The 18424-nt window shown below is 45.0% G+C and overlaps 2 protein-coding genes across 2 annotated transcripts; one reads left to right on the top strand and one right to left on the bottom strand.

Annotated features, from left to right (window-relative positions):
* Positions 1-9317: 9317 nt before the first annotated feature.
* Positions 9318-14329, top strand: chp2 (calcineurin-like EF-hand protein 2). The gene is made up of 7 exons (XM_085244454.1): positions 9318-9475; positions 11227-11299; positions 12486-12566; positions 12718-12842; positions 12920-12981; positions 13608-13730; positions 14001-14329. Exons 1-7 carry the CDS (start codon positions 9409-9411, stop codon positions 14052-14054), a joined length of 585 nt encoding a protein of 194 aa, XP_085100580.1. The 5' UTR covers positions 9318-9408; the 3' UTR covers positions 14055-14329.
* Positions 13946-18094, bottom strand: LOC146560373 (claudin-1-like). The gene is made up of 6 exons (XM_085244453.1): positions 17942-18094; positions 16666-16915; positions 16087-16251; positions 15558-15639; positions 15362-15475; positions 13946-14970 (listed from the first exon to the last, which is right to left on the bottom strand). The coding sequence occupies exons 2-6, from the start codon at positions 16880-16882 to the stop codon at positions 14877-14879; spliced, it is 672 nt and encodes a 223-aa protein (XP_085100579.1). The 5' UTR covers positions 16883-16915; positions 17942-18094; the 3' UTR covers positions 13946-14876.
* Positions 18095-18424: the final 330 nt, after the last annotated feature.

Below are 18424 nucleotides of genomic sequence, written 5' to 3' on the forward strand. Positions count from 1 at the left end.
CAGGAAGCAACACAGACTGAACTAAAGACACAGACTCACATGCAGGCACTGCAACAGAGGGAACCGAGACGTGAACCATAAGACAGAACACAGACAAAGAAACCAAAGACTAGAAATGATAAATAATATAATAAACTCAAACCTCTGGGTCATCCTAACAACAACAAAGCAACCACAAGTGCACCACTGCTGGGATTAGCAGGGTATTCCAGACTTCCTTTTCCCCCAGGTCCTCAGTTCCTCTTGGGCTATTCTGGGACACTCCCCGTCCTGATGATCATGTGGCGAGACGAGGTAGAAATAAAGTAAATACTCTTTGCAGTTTTAAAAAGACAACGCCACCCTGGGAATTTCACCCAGAGAATACTGAAAGTAACACTAAATCACCAGAAAGGCACTTAGGTTCGCTATACTCAATCCAGAGACGAGGTTCAATGATCAACAAATTAACAATTTATTAACAATTATTTAAAACACCGAATAAAAGCACAATCATAAATATTCAAGTACAAATATGCTTAAAAAGGTATTCAGAGCTGAGGCTTACCAGTGGAGGGGCAGGGATGCCACACTCAAACTAAAGAAAGAAAACACACCAACACACAGGTGCAACACACTATCACACTAATAAACTAAACAAGGCAGGTGTGTACACTCAAGGGATCCCACCACCAAGGCACCCTAGTCTCCTCCACGTCGGCACTCCGCATCTGAATAAAAGAAACAAAGAAAATTTTAATATATTACAACAAACTAATGTGTAGCACCGGGGGATAACCCAACTGCAGGACCACACTGGTGATCTACAGCTAGAAAAAGGGCCTCCCACCAGTGGTGTAACAAAAATCCAAACTACAAATCAAAAGCAATAAAACAACATACAATCTGGATAAAACTCTAAAATCTGGAGCAAACGGAATCGCCGTACTGCTCCAACTTGCCGTCACACGACAAGTTAACAGTCAATCAATATGCACGCCAGCTGACTCCGATAACCGGCATACATATGGCCGTTGTCTACGCCGACGTCCACTGTAAAAGCTGACAGCAGCAGGGAAAGAATTCTCACAACGGGAACAGACGGTAAAAGCACAGCAAGGCAAAACAGCAGCACTTCAGTTCGCGTAGCTTGGCGCAAAACTAAGGCCCACACTTCCTGCGAAACATAATAAATAATTACTATAAAAGAACAATAGAAGGCAGAGAGCGTAACAAAAGTTGATTACGTACCAAGTAAGCCGTGACATAGAACGTAAGCAAAATAGCTCAGAGGAGGCTTCTATAGCTACGACCAGCCACGATGGAGACTTTAGAGGAGTAACCCACAAACGATCTCTACCACACCGAGGAAGTCAGGTGACCAAAAAGGAGATCACAGGCAAGCGACCCAGAGACACTCAAATGGCCACTATTTATACCAGCGCCCCCTAATGGGCCAGGCTGAAAGTGGGTTGGACCGAGGGATAACATTCATCCTGCCACAATCAGATACAGGAACCACTTCACCTCCCTCCAGATGTCGAGCTCCTCACTCTACCTCTTAGCCGGAGCCCAGACATCCTGCAGAGGTCAGTAGCTTAGTAAAGGTCAGACTGCGTGTCTGCAGTCTGATGCTGTCCAGGCCTCCTGAGCATAGTGAGGGTTAGAGTCCTGTGAATATGCAACAGGTGACTCTAAGAATTCACCAAAATGTGAAAACAATCAGTCAGTATGCAAAACATACACTCGTGCCAACTGCAGCACCCCTGAAACTCTGCAGGGAGACAAAAACTTCTGTACATATGTAGAAATGTGCCATAGTTCATGCAGCAGGATGAAGGCCGTGACACAGAGATCTACTTTCCCCCTCAGCGGTACCTGCCTTCAGAGCTGCAGGTAAATGTCAGACACATTCCAGCCTGACAGCTGAAAGCACGACACTCAGAAAACAGGCTTTGGCTCTGCTGGTGTTTTGGGACTCTCGTCTTTCCTGCATGCCTCACTTCACGGGACTGTGTTCCCTCTGCAGGTAGCCTTATACCTGCACAACCTAACCGCTGTACCTGCCACGTACCACCTCGTGAAAATCTGCCCTTTCACTCCAGAAACATCAAACAGTGGGGAAATCCTTAATCCTGGGATTAGTAACCCGTGATACTGCCTCGTTGGTTCTTCTGCTTCTTAAAGATCGTGGCGGTTACTCACTGGCAGAAATGTCAGTTCAATGAGGAGAGATTATTAGAAGGAATTGAACACGACTTATTGATATACAGAATTCAGTTAAGATGTTTGGCAATCGGAATGCCAGCAGGGAGAGGGATTAGGGCAGGACCCCCTGGTGGTGGAGGCGGAGATGAAGATGGACGCTTGGATGGAGCCTCAGTGACACTGGGGGGAGGTGGTTTAAACAAATCAGAGTCTGAAAGGGAAAATGATGGAGAGCGCTGATTTAAACCACATAAAGTGGAGGCTGATTGGCCTGAAGTAGAGCAGTGATGCTGCAATGAGAGCGTGGGAAAGTGGAAGAGATGTAGATCTTAGATTAAGCACCAAACACCTGGAAAGCAGACAGATGTGAGACTGCAGATCTTCCTTATTCAACTTGCACATGAGCTTGAATAAACCGCCAGAGGTCCTCCAGCATCACTGGCGAAAGATGTCCACAGCACGGCCTGCAGAGACCAGGGCAAAGAAAAGCATGACTTCAGAGATCTGTACACCATCAGCGACCTGACACTGCCGGCGTTCCTGATTTGCATTTGCCCTGCGGGGCCAAAGATCACACACCTCCAACACTGTTTGTTGCCCACAGATTTCTCCAGATTTCTGAATCTTTTGATGCTTTTATGTGCTGCAGATGATCACATATTCAGTCCTCACAATTTTATGTTGAGCAACATTATTCCAGGTTTAACCTCTTGAGAAACTCATCTCCCTGATCTGCTGTTAATTAAACTCGTCAGTTACCAAATGTTCCTCCAGATCTTTATTTTTCCAGCGTTTTGTTGTTTCAATCCCACCTTTTATGAGATGTGTTGTCATCAAATTCAGTGATGCATTTTCTCATTGGATACATTTATGTGCTATTGGGAATAAAATCTAGTTTATGAGACTGGGAAATCACTGCCTTCACTTATTTTTTACATTTATAATTTTACACAGCATCGCAAATATCTGAAATTTTGGACAACACGCGAGTGTCAAATCCAAAATGTATTTTGATATTAAGATGTTCAATTCGAAAGAAGTCAGATCGGCGTCTCTTTTTTAGCTCAGCCTCGCAGACCAGAAACCGAGGCTGAGGTCACGCCGTTTACAGGATTTCAGTCAGTTCAGATCAGACGTTCCAAATGTGAAACTGAACGTTCATCAGTTGAATATCAGGTTAAATCACTGCTAATACGTCTAATACAGCGAAGGGCTTTACCAGAAACAGCTCTTACATAACTGGCAGGTGTGTATGAGTACACAGGTGACACGGGGAATGCCTGATGCCAGCCGCTGCACAGGAAGTGAATGGGCGGAGCTCCGTGTGAGTCACAAATCTGATTGTTTTCTTGTGTAAACATAAAGTCAGTTCAGTGCAGCGGCTTCCTGTGCAGAGACGAAAACAGGCGGCGGGGAAATACCGCACTCTCACTCCGGCCTCACTCTGATTGTGATACCACCATTACCACACACACACACACACACACACACACACACACACACACACACACACACACACACACACTACTGTACATGACCCATACACCAACCCTCATGCTGCTGATGTACGATCAGAGTCTCATCCCAAACCTCATCGTCACGGAGAGTACCAGCTTCAGCTGTATCACTGTTCGGTCCCACCAAACGAGCAAACACAGGTTATTGGATCAGACTGCAGGACTGGTTGTACTGGTCAGCTCCCAGTGTGACTGCTGGAGCTGAAAATATTCTCCTTAAAACGTTCATTTCTTTTCCTTGCAGAAAAGTATGCGAGGAATGTAATTATATAACTGTGCCCTTGTTTCTGCAGACAAATGAGAGGATACGCTCAGCGGTCCAGCTTCTACCAGGAGACAGACAGACGGAGAGGAGGAGGAGGAAGATCCCACTGAGCCCACGCCGGCCTGTAATGAGACCCAACATCCTGCCTGTTGCACCGATTCCTTTACAAACTTTAACCTGCACGAGCACATCAGCGGACCTGAAAACAGCTCGCTGAGAACAAGAAGACCATCAGTGCAAAATATTCATGCATTTGTAAAGCAGGAAATCACATTCCTGCTCCCCAGAGGATCCAACATTTAGACTTTAATGACCCCGTAAGACTCCACGAATAGTTTTTATGCTCGGTTTCATTTGTTTGGTGAGGACATGGATGGTTTTAGGCCTCGGGTTTGTGTTTTGACCCTACCATGCTGGTCTTTGGAACTTGCATAGAAACCTTCATATAAAAGATTTACTGGCTAAGTTTGAACATGGAGGTCTGTGGGGACTGACTCGCTGGAGCCTCCAACAGTGTGGCTCCTGCTGCTGTGCGAGGTTACACCTGTTTAATACCTGAGGCTAAAGCACACCTCAGGTGTGTGAGGTAATGAGCAACAGCCGTCTGCAGAGTGTCATTAAATCTGCTTCTATTTTAATATTCACTGGATTTTTACCTCTTTTGGCTTCTCGGCAGCTTCTGTGCACTAACTGGCGGTGGGCAGTCGAGGGAGTTAAACAGGGTCAAAGTTCACTCAACCAGGAAAACTTCATTCATTTCCTGCTGGAATTCTGCCAACACACACACACACGCTGACATGCTTTCAGTTTCATTGTTTGTGACAGTCGGGACAAAAGCCCAGCGAGGCACAGCAGAGCAGAGCCGTGGCTCTGTTGGCCTGTTCCTCTCACATCCATCCACACCTGTCAGTCAGTGCACCTGTCAGTCAGCCGGAGTGGGCGGGGTCAGATGAGCTGTAGTTTGTCTACCTTTGAACCACTGCTCCTGTTATAATCAAAAGTCGAGGTCTCTGATTGGCCCGTCGTACACTCACAAATCCTCGCTGTGATTTTGCTCAAAGAGCCACAGACGTCGTGTTTGATCAGGAGCAGCTAGAGCGTGCAGCCTTTCACAGCACGCATCCTGCACGACAGGAGGGGGAAAAGCCAGCGTCGTGCTGGTGATGCATGCTGACGGTTGATGCAAACGTTAAAAAAATCCTAATCAAATTTCACCTGCTAAGACAAACCTTAGTTACTGTTTCTGAAAGCTCAGGCAGCTTTCATCTCAAACAACCGTTATGTCAGACGGATCATCAATCACACTCTGCAGGTTTTCTAGGTTGGGTCAAATATTTTCCACCGTTGGTTGTGTTGCAACCACATAGACTGTATGTAAAAGATGGATGTAGCCACCTGTTGGCATGAGGATGTTTAAAAGCCTTGCTGCTGGACCGCCGTGTTGGTTTTTTGAAGTGACCGTATTTGACCAGCAGGAACGATGAAACTTCCTGCATCCATGAACTTTACAGGTAACGACATGCACCTGTCAGTCAAAGCAGCCACGCCCCTTAACTAAAATCCAGATAGAGCTGACACGAAGGACTAAACCGTCCACGGGCCAAACAGTTTCTGTATCAGGCGTTAAACATGTAAAACTTTAACATGGGAGTCTACGGGGCCTCTGCTGGACATCAGAGGAACTGCAGTTTTCACACTTACCTAAACTATCACCTCGATTTCATAAGCACAAAGGTTTGTGTGGTTTTGAGTGATTTTCTGCTGGTTTTGCTTTGTTTTTGGGAATTTAGTCTCCTTTTGTGTCTTTGTAGCTTTGTGTGATTGTGTGACTCGTGACAGAGTTTATTGACTTGTTGTTTTAGGCTTTTTCGTGCCTCTTGGTCTTTGTGCATCACTTTTTAGTGTTTTCATGTCTCTTTTTGTTCATTTTGTGTCCCTGAGATATTTAGTCCCACATATTCATTTGTGGCTTTTTAAAACCCTTTTTGTGGTTTTGAATCCACGTTAGTGGTTTTTATGTCATCTTGAGTCATTTCCTGGTGATGTTTCTCTATTAGTGTTGTCCAGTTTTGTGTGGTTTTAGTAACTGTTTGTGATTTTTGAGTCATTTTGTGGAGGTTTTCTGCTTCTTTGTGATTTTGTTAGTCATTGTTTTGTTGCTTTTCCTGTAACTGTGTTGGCAGGTGAAAAAGTGGTGAAATGACACCTACGAGTTCCCTGTGACTGTTGCGGCATGCGGCCTATTGTTTAGTCTGTCATCCAAGTACTCGCCCACGTGTCGCTTGTCACCGCATACCCAACATACCTGTGCTTTCATTTCCCAGCCTGGAAAAAACCAAATCTCAGAGAGCAACAGACGAAGAAAGGGCGAGGATTATGGGAAATGGAGATCGTTGGCTGGCTCGATGCCCCAATGAAACCATTTTTATTTCAATGGCACGCGTCTCAGAAAGCACATCCTGTAAATAACAGAATGAAAATTTGCTAGCTTTTTGTTCTTGTAAGGTAATGCTGGAGTTGGACAGGCTCAGGATGGATGTAAAATATATATTACAGAGTGAGTCGGTACTATAAGTACATGATAAATCTATAAATCTACAACATAAGCATGTAAGAGTGGAAACGATGACACACAGTCATCAGCCAGAAAGCATCTAATGAATATTCATCCTTTCCGACTTTAACGGGACTGTGATGAAGGAGCTGACGCTTTCCCACAAACTTCTATCCTCCCGAGAACCGAGGAAAAAAACTGTATTAGAGGTGAACTGTTGTTGTGGTTTCCTTCCTCTTTGGAGCTAACAGAGGCCCAGGATGTTAGCAGGGCAGCTCAAATAAGTCAACAGATATACCAAAAACAAATGTCCATCACAGAGGACATGGATGAACAGGCTGGGTCTCAGGAGACTGTGCAACCATGAGTGTTTTTGCACCCAGACGAGTCGCCCCCTGCTGGCCATTTAATTGCATCATTATTCTACAAGTGGAGGAAATGGTCTGAGCTAAATACACAGAGGGAAAAGGACTGGATCTGCATGGATCTATGCAGTGATGGTATGCATGTTCTATCAGGCATATGTCTATGTTTTATATGGATTGTTTTAAGTTCTTGCAGTCCCTGTTTAGAAAGTAATGACTGGCTGAGAGTGACGTGAAAACGCTGCACACAGTGCAGTTGTGCCGCAGGTGCAATAAACCCAGCCGTAGAGCTGAGTGGGCACCAGTGCAGGACCGATGTGCTTTCTGAATTTGCTGGGAGCCGAGGAAGGCTTTGACACATCGCTCCGACGATGGAGGAAGCACTGAAGCAGAAGTGTGATTACTGAGTACGTCACTGGTTACCTTACTGAAGGATAAAGCCTTGGACTGTGTTTCATCCTTAATATGATCACGTCGGGGTTTTATTCCCGAACCCGGCTGCAGTGCTCCTGAGTGACACCGGGCGGTTTTAGTGAGAACGTCTCTGCCAAGACAAGTTTAACCAAACCGACGCATCGGGCATGTGACGGGACAGGATTTATGGTTCGTGCATATCCTGCAGTTCACACATTTTGACAGACAGAAAGCAACAACTGATAAACAGAACTGATAAGTCAATTTAAGTGTTGGCAGGAAAGACTGAAAACTCTCTGATAACCGGCCAAAGAAGACTTAACTGTGTCCAAGTCCGGAGGGAGAAGCTGAATTACTTCTGATAAACCATCAGAGCGCTGCACTGCTGGTAATAGCATCTAAATGCGCCACAAACAAACACACTTAAAGCTGCTTTGGGGCCACTAGGGGCAGCAGGACCCTCTGTGAAGCTCCACGTGTTATCGATTTATCTTTGATAAGCTTTTTACCCACTTGCTCAGATGCACTCCTTCAGGTCTGTCTGCTGTTCTAATATGTTCCGAGGAAAACCCCACACCCTCACACGTCTGATTACTGTACTTTCCCTGCAATCGCTTCAGCTGACAGTTGAAACTCGGCTCTCTTTCATTTTGAACACGACTGATTCAGTCACTTTTCCTGTGAGTGCACCGCCAGGTCTTCTAAGAATATTGCTGCCCGTGTCTCTCTGGTGAGCCTTTCACTTCTCCTTCACGACTTGAACTCGGATGTTAAAAGCTCAACAAACAGGAGAAAAAGATCTGTCTGAAAGTCAGAACTCGCACAGAGGACGAGTTTAAACTCAAAGATCACCTGTGGCAGCAACCGCCCCGCGGCTTCTCCTCAGTAACGTATCAGCACCATCTTCACTCCTCACGTCCTCTAATCATCAAGCTCAAAATCAAGTTAGAGTTTTCAATCAGGGGAGATGCACAGGGTCAGGTGAGGTCAGGTGAGGTCAGGTGAGGTCAGGTGAGGTCAGGTGAGGTCATGACGGAGCGTCTGCAGTGGCAGCGATTTTTTAAGTTCTGTTTCGACTTTCAGACACTTTTCTTTGACTTTTGTGTCATTTTGGAAGATAAACAGTGAAAAAAAGATTAAATATCTAAAGTTAAAATTCTAAATATTACATGAAATTCAAATCTGATTACAGTTACATTACAGGGTGTCATAAAATGTATGTAATACTTCTCACACAGTGTCAGCGTGCACTCTAAAGACACCTGAATCTGCAGACTCATGACCTGCATGAGCAGAAAGTCCAACCACTGTGAGCGCTCTTGCTGTGCACATATATGTGGAAACTGCTCCATCTAGTGTTCATTAATGGACCGACGTGTTTATTCGGTTTGAAGATCAGAGCAGCCGTTTCCCTCAAAGCTCTGAAGCAGCTGTCACAGTTAGTTTGGATCGGAGTGTAGGGCCGGACCGACTCCTTCCTGCAGACTCAGCCTCACAGTCTTTCTCTCCGTCACACTTTACAGACTTGCTTCTATTTGATTTCATGACACAAAAATGCCTCTCTAAGCACATCTGAGCAGCAGCTGTTACTCGTCACCATTTGTACTCATTGTCTTCAGGGTCCTGGTTAGGACAGAAGTCTTTGTCTGGAGGTGGTTTCCCAGATTATGTTTTTGTGACAGCCAAACAAAAGCCTACGAGATAACTGTTTCTTCTTGCTGTACATATCAGTGCTTTGTGTGCAACCCCACTTCAGGAAATACTTGTAAACAGCTTACTCAAACAGAGTTCAGGGGGGTCTGTGCGGATGTGGGAGGGGAGGTGTGGGTCAAGCCGTCACATATCTTTGAAATAATCCTCAATCGTTCAAACTGAATTTGCTCTTTATCTCCTGCAGCAGTTATCTCTCAGAGCACAGACGTACGGTGGATGTGTTTATGGACCTCCCACTGATCAGAGTGTGGTTCTTGGCGAGCGGTGATTGGCTGGTCTGTATGTCAGCAGTGGGCGCGAGCGTACACCTCGGTCAGAGCGCAGAGATAAATTCATCGGGCTTGAACTGCAGCAACTGAAAGTCTGGGTTTACGCAGCGACACCGGCAGCAGGATGGGCTCCAGCAGCTCCAGCAGGAACAAAATCCCCAACGCCCAGGAGCTCATGCGCCAAACCGGATGTGAGTGTTTCCTGCTTTGAAGCATCTGAAGCAAGTTTGAGGAAAACTAGAGAGGAAAGAACAGACGAGCCTGGGATAAAGTTTACAGCAGTTAAAAGTCTTTAATATCTCAGGTTTTTACAACATGTATGTACAAGCACACATCGACAGGCAGCTGGGAGACATTAAACACAGCTGACCGAGGCAGGTTTCCAGCTGTGATCAGCCTGTAATTACAAGCACAGAATCTTATAGACTCAGATTTTATTCATAACTGAACATAAAAACATAACAAATGTTGAAACTGTGAACATGAACCATGGTGATAAAAATATGAGCTCCTTGTGAACATGATGCAGCGACACGTCTGTAAAAGTAGGACAGGTCCATGTTTGCTCTCTAACACCAGTCTGATGGAGGATTCCAGCTGCTCAGCAGTCCTGGCTCTGCTTCGTCCTCTTGCTGCTTTCATGATGCTCCAGATGTTGTCAGCTGGTCAGAGGTCTGGACTGCAGGCTCCTCTGCTCCTCTGAAGCCGTGAGGCTGTTATAGAAGCAGTCTGCAGTTCATCCGGCTCAAACACAAAGGCCTTCCTGAGAAACATCTGCATGGAGCAGATGTTGCTCTGACAACACTTTACACCTTTCAGCGCTTATGGAGCCTTTCCAGATGTGCCAGCTGACGCCCACGTACCTGAGTCCTGTCGCTGTCCTCGTCCATGCCTTTGTGTACCATCTTCTGAGCAGGATAATGCACCATGTCATAAATTCAAATCATCTCAAACTTGAACATCACGCTGAAGTACCAGCGAGGTGTACCCCTAACAACGAGCTGAACTTCAGGATGTGAACATTTTTCTTCTTTTAACCGTAAATTTAAGAAGACAATCGTTTCAGAGGCTCTAAAGGTGCTGATGGTAAAATCTGCAGCTTCATTAAAAGCTCAGCGGGGTTACGATTCACCTGCCCAGTTTAAGCTCTCTCCAAAGTGCTGAATTCAGACCAATATTTACTGTAATGTTAAATGTGTGAGCATGTGTGCCATACACCTCATACATATATTACACACTTAAATGTCTCTACACAGTCTGTGTGTCGGTGTGTGCGTGTACTCGTATTTCTCCCATCGTGGGGTCTTGATCTCTTTATTGGGAAAACCCCAAAACAGTTATTGTCAATAGGAAATGTGTGTGTGTGGGGGGGGCGGGGGGGAGGGGGGCTCAACATCACTTTCAGCTTTCATGTGAGACTGTAACGGCGACGGTGTGAGTTGTTGCTGTTTCCCGTGTGTGAGCTCATCGTCGGCTGTTTGTGTGCGTTTCCGTGGCAACACCCTGAACTGTCCTCGCTGATAAGGACGCTGTGGGCAGATAAACACGACTGTGCTCGATGGCTGATTAAGCCCAGATGAAACATTAGTTTTTCGTAATAAGAAATATAATTACATATAATTATTATTTCTTTTACTTTGGGACCATAAGCTATTCGTTTTTGATCTTTTCTTTTTGGTTTCCTTTATTTGAATTTCTTCTCCTTTAATTTTGATGTCACAGGATTTCTGCTCAAACCTGTTCGACCCATTTGAGCGATTACATAATATATTTAATATATGCACACCCTGGATACTGCAAACAAACCTCTGGTGTATTTGAGGTATCGACATACAAGTTACTGTTGAAGACAGTCATACTTCTTCTCTCAGCAAGTATTTGCAAAGACTGACTGAGCTGTTAAAGTTTACTCTGAGTAAAGAACAAATCGTGTCTGTTTCAGTCTCGTCTGCTCATCTCCTCCGTCTGCACGACAGGTTTGAGAGTCTGGACAGAGACAACAGAGGATACCTCAGGTGTGTGGACACACTGCTCACAATCATCATCCAGCTTAATAACAATAATGTTTTTATAGGGTTTGTTTGTTTCCCCAAAAAACATCCCAGAATGAAATAAGCCTGAAGATGAGTTTATTTAGTTTTATCCGTCTGCGTCAGAAATATGTAACACTGCTGCAGCAGCGCTCCCCCCAATCTCACAGTCACGGGAAAACATGAAGAAACAGTCATTCAAGATACTTCAAACACTTAACTCGAAACAACACAAAACAAAACAACTTTGCAAAGTTCCCAAAGATGTTTCTAGACAACCTGCCGAAACGCTGTGTGACCTGGTCAAAGACCAGACATAAACTTCATCAGGTCACTCTGAGAAACAGGAAGCTGGAGGACTAGACTCCGATCCAAACCAGTTCAACACCTTCATCTTCAGGATCTCTTTCCCTGATGTGTCCAAACATCAGCGGCCACACAAAGTGTCAACAGGATGAATTCAGAGTCACTGTTGTGACTGTGTCAGGTAACTCTTTAATGTCTGCTGGCTCCAAAGCCCGAACGCCAACCCATTTGAGATGAAGACAGAGAGCTATACTTTCATTTCATTTTGGCTTTTTGTTTAGCTTCAGGTTTTTCCAGAGCAGTTTTTTTCCTTTCAGTTTAGATTTCATTGTTTCAAAATGTTTACTTTTAGTTTTTAGTGTTATTAATGTTAGTTTTAGTCTTTTTAAGTAATAATGTAATGAGGGCATACGTGAGAGGCATGATTGAGGAAAATCGGTCCAGAAAATATAAAACTATACAACCTTTGGAAAGCAGCGACTCACAGTCCTGAGGACATTCAGCGTCCATCAAAGTCTCATCACACAAACAGTGATAACATTTAATCAAAGTCTAAAACTTCTTCTCTATCAGAAGTTTAGTTTCTAAGTTCATGAAATCCTTTCAGGAAGTTTGTTTACGTCTAGTTTAAAATGTTTTTTCACATCTAGTTTTGATCTTTAGTTAAGTTTGAGTTAACTATAATAACCCTGCTTTAATATGACCGCTCTTAAACATCATGCAGGCTGAAAGTGAAACCTTTGCAGAAAAACAAACAGGTCGTGTTTCTTTATAAAAATCTAAAGATTTAAAACAAAGCCTGTGAGACTCTGAGGGACGTCAGTGTCCCAGAGCCTCTGACTGTCTGTCTCCTTCTGTATCACAGCCCTGACGACTTTGAAGCGCTCGGAGGTTTGGCCATGAACCCCATCGGAGGCAGAATCATAGAAGCCTTTTTCTCCTCGGGGTACGACAGCCTGCTGTTATCACAGGAATCACTTGTTTCTGCACTGACAGAGCAAGGACTGTCACATCAACTCATTTGAGTTGCAGAGGTCTAGACTCAGGCACTGGTCAGGTGACACTGTGAAGGGTAAACAGGAAGTATTTCTCTCCAGACAGGATACCGTGGACTTTTCCTCCTTTGTCCGGATTCTGGCTCATTTCCGTCCAACTGACAGAAACCGAAACAAAGAAGGAACACAGCAAGAGCTCCCCAGCAGCAGGACCAGGAAGCTCAAATGTGAGTCCAGGTCACTTTGTTCTGTCTTTTATTTTATCTTTGCGTACAATAAAGAAAATAATGTAGAAGCTGCTCAGTTGCCTTTCAGCTGTACGATCTGGACCGAGATGGGAAGATTTCCAGAGAGGAGCTTCTTCAGGTCTGTGTCCACTTATTTGAGAGTTTTCATTTCTTCTCCTCATCGCTGACAAGTTCATAGTTCCTTCCCATGCACAGAGACTCTCCTGTGCAGTCTGTCTTTGGTGTGTGGGGCTGTCAGTCAGGTCTTCATTGTTTGCACAAATTACACACCTGCAACCAGGACGCAGGAGCTCATACTCACATTTGGCTAAGATCAGGGGTTTTTGCATGGCTGCAGAATGGAGGGAAGTGAGAGAAGAATTTTTATTTAGCTGAAAGAAAACATTACCGAGCCCCTCCTACAGTATAAAGCTAGCCCACTGGGGTGATTATTATTTTAGAAAAGAAGAAGTAGCAGGTACTTTGGCTGATCCCTTATTTCCGAAGTGTTTCCCACAGCAGATGGAGCTGCTGTGGACTTGCACTAGAGGAAAACAGTTGCTTGGCCCAGCTTGCCCTCAAAGAAATCCTCTGTGGCGTTAAGCTAGTTTTAGTTTTCTAGAATCAGAAAAATAATCGTGTGTCATCTGCATAGAAGGGTCCACCACTCGCATGTTCTTTAGTTCTGCAGAAAAACGGGTCTCGGAGAGGATTTCGATCAGCATCGTTGGTACATTATTAATACTTGTGTCCTGCGTCCTTCAGGTTCTGCGGGCGATGCTGGGGCTGCAGGTGACCGGGGAGCAGCTGCAGAGCATAGCTGAGCGAGCCATTCAGGAGGCCGACCTCGACAAAGATGATGCCATCTCCTTTGACGAGTTCAAAAAGGTGAGACTCTTACCTGCTTCATGCTGCATCTGATCAAAAATCTGGGCTCTCACACAAATACAATAATAAATGTATAAAATATACTGTGTGTGGTGGTTCAAACACCTCTCAAAGCTCACACATGATTTAGGACCAGCATTTATTTCTGTCTGAGAAACAGAAGAAGAAGAAGAAGAAGAAGGAGGAGGAGGAGGAGGAGGAGGAGGAGGAGGGACTTTCTTCAAATCAAATTTATTTAAAAAATTATTGTTGTGTTCATTTGTTTTTCAGTCACTGGAGAAAATGGACATTGATACCAAGATGAGCGTCAGCTTCCTGAAATAAAGACACAACCTGCTAAGAATTGACATCAGCACAAAGATCCCAGCAGGAAACATCTGCAGGTTGAGATCAGCTCTCAAACCAAACTGGAGATCTGGTGGATAGACTGATGTTACTGCTGTGCACGCTGGGCTGCAGCTGGATTTGTAGTGTTCATCAGCGTTCCCGTGAGCCAGCACGCACACAAGCAGCACAGTGCAGTCACGCACCTGAACACACCTGCGACATGTTAACAGTCTTAAAAAGGGAAATAATAAAATTTTATTCAAACCTTTTAATGGATCGTTTTATTTAACGTTTAATTAATGTCTGTTCATCAGTGATGTCATGAATCTAAAGGCTGAATTTGTCAGTAGGTTTCTAGCTTTGTGTGCATTAATAAACATCTTTATTCTCTCAGTTTCATTTCACCACACGTGTTTCTTTCTCTGCAACGTCACATTTGGAAACTGCACACAGATCTGTCAGCATGATTAGTTAGATCATCCTTTCCTCTCTTTAATATCCTAAAAAAGGTAAACTGAAGTTAACTATAGAAAATTAATAATGTGAAATTAATTCAAACATACAGGTAAATGTGATTAATAAAAGTCAAATGTAAATGAACCACAAAGTGTTTTCAATTGAAACAGCAAAACCTAATAAATAAATTGATCTGTTGTGAAGTTCTGAGAGCGATTCCCTGTGGCGCCCTCTCTTGGACACACTTGGTACTGCTTGGCCACACAGCTTCAGGAGACCTTTTATTTGCAGTGTGATTCTGAGGCGATTCCATGTTTCAGAAAACAGCACGAGCCTAACAAAGGACGGTGGAGGTCGGTCGGTTCAGACGTAAGCCTTGGAGCCGCTGGCGTCTGAGGCCGGAGCTGCTCTGTAGATGCTCCGACCTTGGCCGGTGGTGGAGTAGTAAGAAAACTGCCTGCAGGGGAGCAGATGAAGGTTAGAGGGCGGAGCAACAGCGATGTACATGAAACAGATTCGCTCACCAACTTTTTAAACTATATACTTTATATAATCAGATTTGTGGTCGTCAGCTCGTCTGTTACCTGAAGTGCTCTCACCTGCACAAAAGCTTCACTAATATGCAAAACCGTCAGTTACTCAACACTCTTTGCAGCGTTTCATTTTCTTTCTTTTTCGTTCTTCTTTATGATAACATCTGTACAATGAATCCTGCAGTTCCTCTAACGTCCACCAGAGGCTTCAGCAGGGACTTTACTTTAGAAATGAGCATCTTTACAGCCTGACACAAACTTAGAAGTCATTACTGAGCATTAAATAAGGAGACGATGATGGGTGTGTATGTTTACCGAGCAGGTGGGCTGGAGGGAGTAGTCTTACTGGAGCAGCAAAGCATAGATCCTCCCAGTATGGCCAGACCAGCGGCTGCCCAGCCCAGATACAGACCAGTACCCAGCTCGAACCTGCAGCACAAACTCTAAAGATTCAGCAGCAGGAACACACACACACACACACACACACACACACACACACACTGCTGCTCACCGGACTCCTCCGTAGAGCGGGTCGTAGAAGTCGTTGATGACTCTGGCAGCGTACCAGGACACGGCGATCAGAGTGAAGAGACCTGAAGAAAAACACAGAAGCTCAGGATTCAGTTTCCAGCTGCTCGAGCTCCGGTGTCTCCACAGATCCCAGAACTTTGCAAAAGCCTCGTTTTAATCTGAATATTTTTTAGATGTTTGTTTTCAGTTAAATGAGGAATAAAGATGATTCCATCCTGAATACTGATGTGCACATGCAGCGATATCTGTTCTCTAAATATCACCATTTCTTCTTCCACAAAGAAACACTCCCCGTGAAGTTCTGATCATAACACAAACACAGACTGTATGTCGTCATTTACATGTTCTGTCTACGTCGACATTTCCTGTACGACAGCCATAATTTGAAACAAGTGAAATTGCAGCTTCCAGTTTGTGCAGGTTGAACTGCAGGAAGGAGAAACAAAACGAAAACGCTGCTTTTTTACAGGTTTGGGGTTTGTTTCTGCTCCAGTCCCGAAGCCTCGTACCCGACAGGATGAAGAGGATCCCTCCGCTCAGGACGATCTTGGCTTTGACCTGCTCGGGCGTTCTGCCGAGTTTGGTGCATTTGAGTCCCAGCACGGAGACGATGATGGAGGTCAGACCGCAGAGCAGGGACAGGATCATCAGAGCCCTGCAGGTCTGCAGGTGAGCTGCAAAGCATCATTACAGGTAAATGAACATCTTCCTCGTCGCACAGCTTTACAGTTTTTGCAGATGTCTTTTCCCTTTTTATAAACCCAGTTTATCTTGTGGGAACAAGCCATCATCTAGTTCCCACAACATTAAGCAACATTGTCCTCATGGGACTCATTAAAGTTCATGAACAAGCTGTTACTTGTTTGGGCAGCAAAAGATAAGAACTCGCTATAAATAAGATATATGACCTCTCTTATTTCTGTCTCAGCTCTCAGGCAGAAACAGAGATGAGTTTTTTTCCAAAACTAATGCTCTCATCAATGAATGAAAAATAATTGTCCTTGCTGTGGACCTTTTCCTGTGCTCCGACTGAGCCATCATCATAACTCCATAATAGCTGCTGATGATTACGGAGCAGCCGTTCTCACCCGACAGTCCCAGCACCGTCTTGAACTTGCTGCACTGGATGGACCCCAACGAGGTGGCAGCACAGCTCATCCACAGGCCCTCGAACTGCCACTGGCTGGTGGTAACCGACTCCGACTGACTCCTCATCTTCCACACCTGGTTGGAGGTACAGCTGGACTGCAGACACCAGGACACCACGCCCAGAAACAGACCCACAATCTGCAGGCCCACCGCCATTCTGCTCAGCGTCTCCGCACACACCTGGAACACCTGGAAACAGATGATTTTGAAGAAGGAGGAGGCACGAGCTGTGGAGTTTGTGGAGTTCCTCAGGGCTCTGCTCTCGGGCCGTGTGACATCTGACACCTCCATGAAGTATCAGTGACTGAAATTAAGCTGAAATTAAGCTGAAATTAAGCTCACCAATCAACGTAGTATTAAATGTTGTGTTTAATATTATTTTTTACTTCTTCAAGAACTCAGATAATATTCGGAGCTGATACTAAAGATATATGTGTATTTTTTCTATTTTCGTTAACAGAACATAACACAGGAAAACAGCACTCGGATCAGTGACGTGGACCAAAGTCCAAAGAGCAGCTTTGACTTCTGTGTTTACAGAGTTTACTCTGAGCTGCCTGCAGCACAGAGAGTAAATCACCGCTGATGGACGTGGTGCACGAGCTCACTGTGGGAAGATCCGAGCCAGTTTGTAAAACACAAACTCAAATGCAGGCGGTCGACTCAAAGTCAACTACGATTTCCCGTCTCGGTGTGACTCCAAACACGTGTAACAGGATTTCATCAGTGATTATAGTAAAAGTATCACTGTTGGGACACTGTGTGATTTACACTCGCTGGCCACTTTATTATGTACACCCTGCTAGTACAGGTCGGACACATTTTTCCTTCAGAACTGTTCTCGCTCTTCGTGTCTCAGATTCAACGAGGTGCTGGAAACATTCCTCGGGGATTTTACATCCACGATGTGAATCTCCCATTTCCCACACCCCAAAGGTGCTCTGCTGGATTGGGATGTGGTGACTGTAGAGGCCATTTGAGCTAAAGAAACGAATTTCAGGGAGATGAACAAAGAGGACGTATCCGTCCCAGCAGAGTGTGCATCCCCACTATCGTGTTTCATTTGAAAATAGGAACTATCTGCCGCAGAGGAGACGTGGAGCTCAGTTTCACCCGTACAGACCTGTCGAAACGCACACGTCACCTGAGCCAGTTGTTAAAGGATAAAGTGCAGCTAAAGGTTTGACGGCTGGAGTCTGATGGATCGGTTCTTACCGTCGGCACAGGTTTGGAGGTTGCAGAAAGGCCTTCTCCAGGGTTTGTGTCTCTGCAGGCGTCGCTCAGGTTGTGTCTGCGATGTGAAGCGCGGCGGTTTGAAGCGGGTCTGATCTTCTGAGGTCTGCTGCTGTTCAGGGTCGATGAACTCTGGGAAAGGCCAAACCGTCTCTAAACACACATCAGTATCGACATTCAGGAATCCCAGTTTCACCTCCCACCGTTTGTGATGAGCTGGTTTCAGCCGTCAAAGATAAAACCCTGCTTCTATGCAGGAGTGGGACAAAATATACCAAAAGAAGGAAACCTGTGGTTTAAAAGTCCTTCAGAGCCTTTTTGATAAACTGAAAACAGCAGGTTTCCTATCCTGCTGCAGCAGCTCTTCTCTCTGTAAGGCTTTGACATACAAGAGGACCAACAACAGGTGATCTTTTATCTGGGAAGTCCGTCCTTGCTTTAGTAAGACGACTGCAAACAAGCTGC

The sequence above is a fragment of the Mchenga conophoros genome, linkage group LG14, assembly GCF_057382185.1.
Source record: "Mchenga conophoros isolate Kocher_MC1m ecotype Shallow Benthic linkage group LG14, M_conophoros_male_GT1.1, whole genome shotgun sequence".
Taxonomy (NCBI): domain Eukaryota; kingdom Metazoa; phylum Chordata; class Actinopteri; order Cichliformes; family Cichlidae; genus Mchenga; species Mchenga conophoros.